The 12,910-nt window shown below is 43.3% G+C and overlaps 1 protein-coding gene across 1 annotated transcript; it reads right to left on the reverse strand.

Annotated features, from left to right (window-relative positions):
• Positions 1–3,247: 3,247 nt before the first annotated feature.
• On the reverse strand, positions 3,248–12,257 carry etnppl (ethanolamine-phosphate phospho-lyase). The gene is made up of 13 exons (XM_076725213.1): positions 12,185–12,257; positions 11,681–11,799; positions 11,023–11,182; positions 9,643–9,717; positions 9,430–9,523; positions 8,201–8,317; positions 7,011–7,093; positions 6,600–6,825; positions 5,863–6,017; positions 5,559–5,648; positions 4,617–4,747; positions 4,399–4,466; positions 3,248–4,205 (listed from the first exon to the last, which is right to left on the reverse strand). Exons 1-13 carry the CDS (start codon positions 12,241–12,243, stop codon positions 4,104–4,106), a joined length of 1,479 nt encoding a protein of 492 aa, XP_076581328.1. The 5' UTR covers positions 12,244–12,257; the 3' UTR covers positions 3,248–4,103.
• Positions 12,258–12,910: the final 653 nt, after the last annotated feature.

The following is a 12,910-nucleotide window of genomic DNA, read 5'->3' on the forward strand; positions in this document are numbered from 1 at the left end:
TAGATCTGCAGCAGCAGGAGGTTCTCTGACATCTTTCCCTGGTGCAGTCTTCCCAGTTTTACAAGTGACTCTTCCATGCAAAAAAATGGGACATTTTGTTCATCTTCAGTGGTATTCTTTCGCTTTCGTGCCCCCATGTTTTCAGATCTAGATTTCGCCTCTTCTTTGTGTGTACTCTGACAAAGTATTAACTGAGCCTTTTTCCTTATGGGTTACTACAACATAATTTGCACTACTCAAAATAAGATAACTCCATCCTCTCCTCCTCCAGCCCATATTTCTAGTCATCCCCTCACCTTTCCCAAGTAGGTTTCCCAAATAAGTTGCAGCGGCCTTCCTTTTTTTTTTTTTTTTTTTAAACAAATTTCCTACAAATTGACTTTAAATGTCAAATACATCTTCAAGATCTGCATCATTCACTTAAGTGTCTGCTGCTTTTGATGAGCCTGTGGCCCTGACTTCACCAACACCAAAAACACTAGACCAGTGCCAAACATTATCGAGGCAACAGTAAAATGTCTAAATATTTGAATTTGCTCAAGAAACAATGAACAGCTGACACTGAACAACTAAAATTGACACAACTGTTTGAACTGAACAAAGACTCAAGAAATGAATGAACTGACCTCCACCACCTCCCCCTGGGTGGACCCTGATAAGCCCCTCTGTCTCCCTGGTGAAGTGGTCTCCTCAGAGGGGGGAGTTAACATCCAGCATACCCTACTTTAAAAGCTGCTCGTCCTTCAGCATGAATTAAATAAGGTGGAGAGGGGCCTTCCCTGGCGGAATATCACAATGTAATTTCTTGTCATTCGGTGATTATCATTTGGTCGGCCACACCTGTGAGTTTGTGCCTCTGCTTCTGATTGGTCTCAGAACCTTCAGCTGTTTCAGGCACCACAAATCAATGAGCTCATCTTGACTGGATGATTGATTACACACACACACACACACACACACACACACACACAGGTGCACTTCTGAGGTGGTGTTCTGGGGATGCACAGTGCCTGTAGAAACTTTAATTGTGCCACGCAGAGCACATGTGTAGAGCCATATGCATTCATTATGTTTCTCCAGTCATTTACTCATGTTTTTCCCTCAGTGTGTCGCCCATCTGCATCTACGCTTTGTGGCCTATTTGCATGTGCAGTATCTGGGGGCTGTGATTTCTACATCAGCATTGTAATTTGCCCTCCAGAAGGTGGCAGCATAGAGCTACCAGGCAGAAGTAACAAGACAATACTGGACAGCAACAAGAGCCTCAGAGTTTTTTTTTTTTGTTTGTTTTTTTTTGACAATAATGTGTTTTCATAGAGGTAAAGTAGTCATGGTTATCCACCCTGGGTGCTTACTGCTTCTTAAGTGAATGCCTCAGATCAAAGTGAGACCTGCATCAGAGTTCTGCAAAGTTGTTCCTGTTTGGTTCAGCACTGCATGAAGTCCACCTCGTTAATTCACACAGTGTAAGTTGCAGAGTCTGACTGGCTGGGTCATGTCTTGAACCTGCACTCGTGGAGGGAGGAAATAAACGTCTGCATTGTTAATGGTGATTATCTTTGTTTTCCAGCTGTGTGGAGACAATAAAACACTAAAACTTATATAGTTCAGTCATTAACTAGGCTTGGGCCAGTCTGGTTCTAGATTACACTTCAAGTCATTCACAATGGCAGTGTTGTGTACTGCCCCAGAGCAAGATTCCCTGTTTCCTGTTCTTGGGTACTTAAACAGAGCAAACCTCTGCTATGAACTGCCAAAAAACAGACAGCACATGACGCACCCCACTACAGATAAAAACATACGGGAGATGGACCAAAGCGGCAAAGCTGGAATTACAGGCCTCCTTTGACCATGCTGATTAGTGTTTTTGAGGCTGCAGCTCCAGGCGCGGATGAACTCACTGACACTGTGACATCTTTTGACAGCTTTTATGACGGCAACAACAAACCCTGGTTCACAGCTAAGTCAGGCCAGGACAGAATCCTGTACACGGAGGCCAAAAGCACACTGGCAAAGGAAATCAGAGTAGCAAAGAGAAGCTACAGAGGAAACCTGAAAATCTGCCAACAACCCTGCATCAGTGTGGAGATGCCTGCAGGACACCACCAGGAAGTGAAGACAGGAAGCCATACCACACACACTGTAGAGATCCATTAATTGGCTGACAACTTGGATGTGCTTTACTGTATGTTTGATAAGCCCACATTCACACCCCTGACTCAGACATCACACATCCCACATTATTCTGGGGCAGTGATGAATCTGCATGCGTCACGCCAGGAAGTTCAACCTGGCTGAAGAGCTGCTGCTGTTCTGCACCACAGTCATCCAGTCTGCCCTCTGCACATCCAGCGCTGTCTGGTCAGGATCCGACACAAAACAAGTAACTGCAACAGACAGTAATGACTGTCTTCATCTCCAGAATCAAGAAACATCACTGCAGACCCATAACAACCAGCTCTGCCCTCTGGCAGCTGCAGAACACTGTACGCCTAAACAACCAGAAACAACAGTTTCTGCCTACAAGCAATCACACTGATGAGCAGTTAAATCATTTCTGTCAATGACCCTGCAACACTAAAACATCCACTTCCCTGCAAATGATATAGTTACAGTTTAATATACACAGTATTTAACGTGAACATATCATCCATCACTGTCAAATATAAAGTGTGCATGCTGTATAATGTATGTAGACATGTATATACTGCACATAGGAACCCCTTTATTACATTAGCCACTTTAGTTTAATTCATTTGCCCTATTTGTATGTTTACAATTTACAGAAACAGGACTTGTAGACATTGTATGTTGTTCATTGTTGCTTTTTATATATATATATATATATACCTATTTTAGAACTACTTGTGTGTTGAAAACCCATGTTTGTTGTCCTTGTTTTAATCTGTATGTCTGTTTCTTGGCTGGTGTAAATTGTTCCGTGTATTTATCACATTGAGAGCCACTTAAAATTCCTCGTCTGTTTCATTCTTGGCCAATAAAGCTGATTCTGATTACTCATTACTTTTGATAAGTTCATCCCACTCATGACACAGTGCTAAGGTCACAGAAGGCCAAAAATCATCAAATATGACAAACGAAAGATTTGCACATTGTAAGTCCAATACAAATGTTTAATGATAGAGCAAAGCTTTTGGTCACTGGACACTCCCAGCGCTTGTAATGACACAATTGCTATCATGCAACTATACATTGCAAATGCAGTCCACAGCTGTAGGTCCTAATACTGTCCATCGGATTTTACACAAATTGATGCATAATTCGATCAGGAGGTAAAATAAAATTGATCTACGTACCAAAAGGGGAGTAACTATTGCACAACCATCAGGACAGCCATCATAAAGTGCAGTACCTGCAACCCTTAAACACATCCATTAAGTTCATTGGTAGCAAAATGTTCTATAAGTAGTACAATGAACTGCAAGCTTCACAGAGAAAAATAATCTCCCCCTTCATTTTCCCTCTCGGCTTTCATCTTATCAATCGCTATCAGTGGCTCTTGAATTTGCCAACAGGGCATTTTCCATTGTTATCAAGAATGGCCCGCTACTGCTTGATTCACCAATCGAGCCAAGTATCACGTACAGTATTTTCATACAGTATTTTATTCAATACAGACTGATTCGCTAAAAATACAATGAGCAATGTTCACAATGAGCAATGACTGTACTTTAATACTGAAGTCACATGACAACACCATTGCATGTTTTGACATAATACGTTTTGATTTATTAAAATGATCAGTCCCGAAAATCACGCTCAAGTGAATGTTGACAAAAAAAATGTAAATAAAAACGATTATTCAGGTTGTGCAACCTGGTAACCCGCACAATTAAAAGGAGGTATGTTTTGCCCCACAACAGACATTCTGTTATGCGAAACAAGTGTCTCGATTCTTAAGTGTAATTAAAAAAATAATACCTGAGAAGACACTGCCATCTCACAGACACACAGTATATCCATATACATGAAACATTTGTCATTAGGTCACATGCTAAGGCACTTCACTTTTGATCCCAGCCTTTCCAATGTTTATAGTGTCTGTTAGCAGTTATTTAAGATAAAGCGTTGAAGGAGCGGCGTTATGTCTTGAGTCGTTTTGTTTGTTGAGAGGCTCCTGCACCGCTCCCTGCATTGTGCACTAACCCACCGTGATACTGGTGTCCATTTTCATCCGCCGGCAGCTTGAAATAAAACCACGAAGAGAAGAAGTTGAAATGAAAAATTTGTCTTCTTTATGTAAGGGACAGGATCGAATAGACGAGAGCTTTGTTCTAAAAACTGTTAGCTGGGCGTTCTTGAGCTCTCTTGGGTGTTCGGGAGGATACAATTCAGGCAAAAGAATGAGTTTAAAATCGGGAGCAGAGTCACACTTACCTGTCTTTTGCTGCTGTCGTTCTTTACATTCAATGCACTCTGCTTCAGGCCTAAGGCTTCCTCCAGTTCTGGAAAAACATGGACACAAATCACGCATGATTGAGAGTGACAGCAGGCTGCCATCACACACCTCAACCTTTTCGTGCAATGCTAAAGCCAGAGGAATACACCAACATCCTAAACAGCACTACAGAGAAAACTGGGGGAAACTTAAGTACCTGTGAGAATGTGGTCGATCTTCTCCACCACCAGGTCAGCGTCCTCTGTACTGAAGCACATGGGGGGCTTGAATTTGAGCACATTGCGATGAGGTCCATCAGCACTAAGAAGGATGTGCTGTTCCTTTAGCCTGGGACAAAATCTGAATTATTCTCCACTCTTAAATGCAGTGTTTTTTATCTACATCTAGACTCCTTAGAGCAGGAAAAGCACCGATCAGCTACAACTAAGACTATTAATGATGGGTCTGCTTTATGCAAGTGTCCAGTGAACAGTGCCGGCGTGCACAAAAGCAGCCACAGTGAGTGCAGTGTTAATTAATGTTATTAATCACACCTGTGCTTTTCCTGTTGCAACCAAATGTCAGTCCAAAAAAACTCTGCGGTTAAAAAAGCCCTTTGTAGTTAAATTTGTCATATTTATCATGATACAGTGGGAATATGGTTACATTAAAATTCTCTATAATCCTCAGATCTTTTAAAATGATGTTTAAATGCATAGATCAGGGGACGCCAATCACGCACCATGCAGGCTGAGAGGACCTAATCCACTAATTAGTAACTGTCAAGTTCAATATGAGTGAACTGAGAGAACTCAGTTTGATATCTTAACAATCTCAAAGGGCATGATTTCAAAAGCTTAAACGCATTAAAAAATGAGATATCATGACTAGTCAATGCGAAAAGAGGCTCGGCTGAGCTCCCCCTTTCAGATATTATGCACAGGAAAGCAGTTTAAAAGATTACACTTTATGATCCCACCATAATTTGATAAGCCTTTCGTGAGGTATGGGACAAGTGATATCGTAACACTGGTGGGACTTGTTGGTTTGCAGTAAAACATGGGTGTGGAAGGCTGCAGAGCAGAATAATCTAAGCAGCGTCTTTGCTATAAATGCTATGCTAATATGACACTGCACTGACCTCAGACCTTACACTTACTTATAGATGACTTCTTGGGCTTCTGCTGTAGCAGGGGTGAGCTTCAACCTGTCCTTCACAAGTTCCACCCCGACAAAGAGGCCCCGACCCCTGCAGGATGTGACATTATTGGTTTAGTCACCACTGACGCACAAAGAATCCACATCCGGGGATGTTACAAACATGCCATAAATATAATGATATTACAAAGTGTGTATTTAGTCAGACATAATCAGCTGTGTTCTGGATCAGCTCGACAGGACATGCACAGAATTACCCAGCTGTTGCACTGTGCCACACACTGAACCCGTGTGTGTTTGCCTACCTGATGTCACCAACCAGCGGATGCTTCTCTTTCTGCTTTTCCAGCAGACCGGTCAGGTATCGGCCCACACGCAGCGCATTTCCCTGGAGATCCTCTTTCACAATCACGTCTAGGACGGCCAGACCAATGGCACACGACACTGGGTTACCGCCAAACTGTGAAATTCAAAACCCACACACAGAGGAAAGATTGCAGGGAGCTAAGTTTGCCACCAGCCAGGAAATCGGCCGCTTGATCAACAGGATGACAAAACTATAAGATTTAATGCGGTGAATATATAACAGACATCCAAAGTCAGCAGCGTGTTTTTGTTTTCGCTGAACTGATCATTGCTCCAGCACACTCAACTATTTTCATTATGTAACTCGAAAAGATCCACACTGTACCAGAACTCTTACATTTGTAATATCATCCGAACTTTTTTCCCTTTCACAGGAAATGACTGCAATCTGAGACCATCGATGAAAAAAAGGAACCGGCCCATATGGAATGTGTCTTTCCCCATAATGTGGAAAGCAGCTGCGTCCATAAGTTTGGCAGTTATAGATAAGAACGTCATGTCAAGGATGAGGCTGTGTCAGAGCCGTTTCTGGCCAACTCGGGAGAAAAAGCAGAGTGTGGAATGTGTTTCGTGTGTTACATAAACACTAATTTGCTATTTATATCAACCATATTTGCAGAAGGGTTTTTATTACACCGCAAACACAGTTCTTCACTATTCTCCATAATAATCTTACCGTATTGAAATACTCCATTCCGGATAACAGGAAGGCCTCTGCCACCTCTTTGGTCGTGACCACACATGACATGGGGTGGCCGTTGCCGATAGGCTTTCCCATGGTGACAATGTCCGGCACAAAGTCCTCTCCCTGGAGCTGGAAAGCCCAGAAGTGGGTGCCGACGCGGCCGAAGCCCACCTGGACTTCATCAGCGATGAAAACGCCCCCTGCCTTACGGACATGCCTGCAGACATGGGTGCAGAGATAAATGAGTTCACGCAGTAATTAAATATAAAAGTGTACTTACATGTTCACTCTGCTTTGTGGTTAATCATTTCAGAATGACAGCTCTCCATATTTCGCGTTGGTGAGCTGGTTCTGAAAAAAAAAAAAAAAGGTGGGTGAATCTGAGATAACTTGGGTACATACTCTGCCACTTGCTGGAAGTAGCCCACGGGGGGAATGACCTGCCCGCCGCAACTCTGCAATGACTCAGCGATAAAAGCGGCAATCTGCATCAGAGAAAAACACAGCAGGTCTATGAATGCAAAAAACCAGACAGATACACTGGAAAAGAGGACGAGTTCTGACATCTTTGACCTGTAGATGTCCCTCTTTCATAAGCGTGCCACTTTTCAGTTGGCACGAACAAGAGAGAGGCAATCATGTAACACTTGGACAGAAATAAATGTCACTGCAGGTCACTGCGGAGGAAAATGAATCAAAAGAAATCTACTTCATAAGATCAGCAGGGTGCAACATGTAACCACATACATGCATCACAAAAAGGAAAGTGTTATTGTACTCGGTTTGCTAGTTTTGGCTTCCTCCTGCAGACTGCACAAAGATCCATTAGAAAGGCATTCTGTATAATCTCTGGGCCGGAGTCCCGTCGCTCTCGCCAATGGAAGCATGGACATGCCCTTGCGTTGTGCTTTTCAACATACGATTATGGGCCAACAAGCTTGGACACTTAAGAGCCCCCTACACATGTTCTTGTGATCGGGGATTTGACCCTAAAAGCCAGAGTCCTTGGCCTGAACCTGAGATAGGGGAGAAAAACAGGAGAAAAAGGGAAAGGAATAAAAAAATTGAATGAGTATTTCAAAATAAAAGGGGGCAGACAGTGTGCAGCAGATAAAATGATATATATATTTCTTACAGTTCACACTTGAAATGATGAAGGCACTTTTCATTTCTTTTCATTTTTGCAAAAAGAAACCAAAACACTGACAAAGAGGCAGATCTTAGGGTTGGGGTTAGGAAAATTCCCACTTAAAATCTTTAAATGAATCATTCCACAGATCATTGTGATGCTATTCTGGGGGTATCACTGGCTCCTTGGCAAAGTCCACACTGCCGGAGTCTGACAGACACTTGAAGGACTACACCAAATCTGACAGACTTTTACAGTCTTTCCTATGATATCTGAATCTTATGCTCACACGAACACATTACAACACCGGTTTCAGAACAAAGCATTAGACTTTTTGTGACTCAGGGCCATTTCCTTGAAAAAAAAACCAAAAAAAAAACCAGTCCCTTATTAACACAATGACGCAATTAGTACACGCAGCCATATGTTCAACATTCCTGAGCTTAGAGGAAACAAACTGTACCTTGCCTCCTTTTTCATGGACCCTGTGTATTATATCTTTGACTTCGTCTGCATATGCTGTTGCAGGGTCAGGGTGGTCCGCTCTGTATTTGCCTCTGTACACATCCGGGCTCGGAGCCTGTACAGGGAACCAAACACTGAGATGATTACTAAAGCAGATTCACAGGCCACATCTGCGTAACCAGTCCTACAGCATACATTCATGCAAAGCAGTGAACAATAAAATATTATGAAAGTGTCATAGCTAACGTTATTAGCCTTAAAACTGTCTAAAAATGGTTGTTTTCACTCAGTGTTCCACAAAATTAAACACAGACTGTTACTCGTTCTTCACTCAGAGCAGCCTCTGAGCCACAGGTTGATTCCTTCATGTCTTTGATCATGAATAAAATATGCAAGCTGGCGAAACAGACTGACCCGCCCCACCCTTGGCATGTAACACTAGAGGTGGGGATTCCACAGGCTGCCGTATCGAACTGCACTGAGGCCGTCAAGACCTTTAGTTAGTGTGACTCGCACTTCAAATAACACTGGATCCTACAATTCCCACAATGCAACTCAACAGCATGGTTTATTTGACCTTTCTTTTTGGTTAAATGCTCTTATCTTCCAAACTCCATTATTCAAGTAATGTAACTATGGAATCAAAAAGACTGTGAGCCTCTGAGTGGCAGGAGGAGCCACGGCTGTTTGAGCTCCAATGCAAACTCCATACAGAAATTTCAGTAGGGAGGAAGGCACGAGGACATTTCTAAGATGCTTTAATTCATACACACACACACACACACACACACACACACACACACGCACACACATATCTCCCGCAGTGATCCTGTTCTGCCTCATTCCTCAACTCAGAGGTTGATGTTCATGTTACGTGACTGTGCAGGTAGCTGAAGACTTTAAATCACTGTCAGGTTTCTTGAGGAATCTTAACATTTTTAACTAAAAGGCGTGGAACGTCCACAGCCTCCGGCCTCTGACACCAGCAGTAAAATGCCTCCTTTTCAAAAGCAAGCTGGTTTCATCTTGCTCAGTTGAATTTGTCGTAAAAAGCATTTGCATTTCTTGCTTCCGTCTCCTCTTTTCTTATCCACACACACACACACACACACACATACATGCACAGGAGTGAACACACAGTAACCTGCCAAAGCCCAGTGGTGCAGGTTGAGTCATAGTGTTTTAATAGTGTGCAGGCAGGCAGACAGGGAGAGAAAAAGCACTCACCACATGGACAAATTGGTTCTGCACAGCGTCTGACAGCTGGTGGAACTTATACGGGCTGATGTCAATGAGGGATGAGACATGGCCGTGGTAGGCGCTGCAAACAAAGCAAACACAGCTTTGCTAGAATTTCTCATCATGAGGACAAACATCTCTGAATAAAACCGCCACTCGTTGTCATTTGTTTTCAAACAATAACCGGGCGGCCGCACTTACTTTTCCAACGTGATGATGTCTTTGTGGCCCGTGTACTGCCATGCCAGACGGAGCGCCAGGTCGTTGGCTTCAGAGCTGGAGTTCAAAGGGGCAAGGCTTACTTTGAGTTACTCAGTCACCACAAAATACACATGTGAAGCCATGGACATCACAAGCACGTCAGTCACAGTTTGATGTTTTACTTCCTATTCTGAGGGCACTGGAGGTGACACCTAGTCAGTAATAAAGGCAATTAAACTGACACACGAATGATTCTGCTGTCTGGCCTGCCAGAGTGTCTAATTCAAAAGGCAAAATCAGCCCCTGGAGCACGGACGAGCTGGTCACCGATAGCAGTTTTACACACTGGAAACACAATCACGCTGCAACGCAACAGAGCTGGAAACCTAATGTTTCACTGCAAAATCAGAGGGATTATTGTGGCACAATAACATCTTCCACACCTTTTGGGAAGGTTTTCCACATGATTTCGCAACCTGGCTGCATCAGTGAGGCATTACAGTTTATCTCCAGGGGTTGTGGTCAGGGCTCTGGGAAGGTTAGTCAAGATCAGACTTGTAGAACTGTTTCTTTATGGACCTTGTCTTGTTTGCAGCAGCGCTGTCATGTTGACACAAGAAAGGGTCTTCCTCAAACTGCTGCCACAACATGGGGGGTGGAATATTGTCTAAAATGCTGTTGTATGCTGCAGCATTACGATTTCACTTTCGACGGCACTTTTGGACTGTTGCGCAGTCCTTACAAAGCTTTTGCAGCGATAACTTGACGCCTCTGTTATGTCAGGTTTATAACTTCTCTCATTTCATTTATTTCCCCGTGGCTGATAAATACTCAGGATGGTACTGAGTTGATATGGATCATTATCTAGCCCAGGCCAGATAATTCCTGTTCACACTCCAGCAAGTGGTGTCAATAAGTAACCACGCCAGACTGGTCCAGTTTAATGTCCAAAGCTAGACATGCATGATATTGTGCTTTACTACTTTAGTCTGGCAGTCTAGACACTCCCTCCAAAATCAGCTCAGTAATCACACCTGAAAATCCAGATCAGCAGGAGGCTGTTCCAAGGAGGACTGGCAACTGTAGCTATCCCTTTTTTCTCTTAAAATGTGTCATTTCTTCTTGAGTACAATATAGCAGTCATTTATGTTTGAGCTTCACCCTCTCGTCTCGCCCACCTTAGGCTACAGCTCAAGTAATTAAAGTTGACAAGAGGCAAGATATGAATCGAACGCTAACTGCATCTGTTAATGAACACTCAGCCTGTCATTGCTTGAGCTGCATCTTCAGCACAAACTGACCCACCCGCCTCTAAAGAAAAAAAAAATAAAAAAAATGACGCGTTTGTTGTTTGAGGAGTGTGAGAACATGTGGACATACCCAGAGTTGACAAAGTAGCACACAGACAGCTTGTCGGGCAGTGTGGCCTGCAGCCTCTGGGCGTACAGTACAAGGTTGTCGTGCAAGAAACGTGAGTTGGTGTTGAGCAGTTCCATCTGCTCGGCTCCCGCCTTCACCACCTCCGGGTGACAGTGGCCCACTGGCAAATGGTAGAGAGAGGACACACGCAGGATTAGAACTCGGCCTCACGTTCAGGACAAAAACACTCTTTAAATCATCTGACTGTAATTTGGGGTTGAAACATAACATGACAGCTGACCCTAAAGGCACATAGTTGGAGGCCGCATGTTGAGTTTAAAGAGCGCTGAATGTGGTAGATCAGGAGACATCCCTTTTTGTATTCCTGTCTGCCTGCAAGTTGTGCAGCTCAAATCACTCCGACTTACATGCACATTAGGTGACACCAATCTGTCAAGCAGATCAGCTCAACGAGTCCTTCTGCTCGTGCATTCTAGTGCAAACTAGTCCTCAAACACAACACCTCTAACTTTGAGTCCAAATCTGAATGCCAGCCTGACACATGTTGTTCTTCGGCTTTGCAATTTGTGGTGAACGCGATTACATAAAAGAGGAAAACAAAACAACTCTGCTGTAAGTGCTTTTGTGCATTTGCATGTGTGTGCAGCTGTGCGTTTACCATGAGCCACGTTGTTGATGCAATCCAGGTAGCGCTGCCCTTTTTCGTCATACATGTACTGGCCTTTGGCTCGCACGATCTTGATAGGGTCATGGCTGAAGAAAATCTTACAAGACGGCCTGCAGAGGAGCAAACATTAATATTTCCGTGTGTGTAGAGTGCGTCCTTCACTCTGGTTTGACAGTTTTTATCTTTTACAATGGTTATAAAAAATATGTCAAGATATTGCATCAAGCTACACTTTAACGTACAGGCTGAACAACTGCTTGGCTCCAAATATATCAACTAATTCATGAATAAAATCGGTTTACAAAATGACATTTGGTTTGTTCTTGGAAAAAAAAAAGTTTCAGCTCTGTCATGGTGCGTCTCCAGACTGTAAATAACTTCAATAACGTTAACAGGACCGTTCTGTTTTGCAGTAAAAGTCTCTCTTACTTAGCAACTGTCACCTCTACCTGAACACCTGTAAGCTATTTAAGCGCAGAACGTCACTTATCTTACCCAATGTGCTTCTTCCTCAAGTCTATCGTCTTCTTTTTCTCAAATAATTCCCCTGACATCCTGATGTTGTCCGGCTGGCGACACTTGACTCCCCGTTGACTCACTGAGGATCAGCTACATCGGCTCGAGCACAAAGAACCCGGCTGCACACACGCGCGCGCGTGCGCGCGCTTAAACACACAGAAAGACATTTGTGCACACATAGGCGCAGCTCGCACCGCTCTCTCGTGCTGCCACCTAGCCGGAACTTTTTATTTGACAGCGTGCAGATGTCTCGAGGACAGTAACGACAGGCTGTTATTCAGTAATGTGCTCGCGGGCTGTTTCAACACCTGCTGAACAGGGCTGCAGCTCCTAATGACGGCAATGAGGCCGTGCGTTTGCGTGTTTTTACCTGGAGAGAGTTTACATTCTACATTGTAAACAGGATTCTTCAGACACAATACATTGCAGCTGACTAGTTTTAGCCCAACAAATAAACAAATATTTTTCCTGCCATGTGCAGAGTCAGAATGTCGTGTGGAAAGTAACTATTTACATTTTCTGCCCTTTTACAGCCAATACTCCACTACAATTTGTGTGAAATATTCCACTTTTTACCCCCACTACATTTATTTCACTAGTCACTGGTTTATGTGACAAAATATAAAAAAGCAAGATATAAAAAGATGCATTGTTTGACATTGAAAAATATAAAATATAAAATAGTTCACACGAATAACAGAT

Source organism: Chaetodon auriga, chromosome 24 (assembly GCF_051107435.1).
Source record: "Chaetodon auriga isolate fChaAug3 chromosome 24, fChaAug3.hap1, whole genome shotgun sequence".
NCBI classification, from domain to species: domain Eukaryota; kingdom Metazoa; phylum Chordata; class Actinopteri; order Chaetodontiformes; family Chaetodontidae; genus Chaetodon; species Chaetodon auriga.

Coding starts and splice junctions, on each gene's coding strand:
- etnppl (XM_076725213.1), bottom strand. CDS start 12,243: ATGTCAGGGGAATTATTTGAGAAAAAGAAGACGATAGACTTGAGGAAG. Junction 6,018..6,599: donor GAATGGAGTATTTCAATACG/GTAAGATTATTA, acceptor TGAATTTCACAG/TTTGGCGGTAACCCAGTGTC. Junction 4,467..4,616: donor GATCGACCACATTCTCACAG/GTACTTAAGTTT, acceptor ATGTTTTTCCAG/AACTGGAGGAAGCCTTAGGC.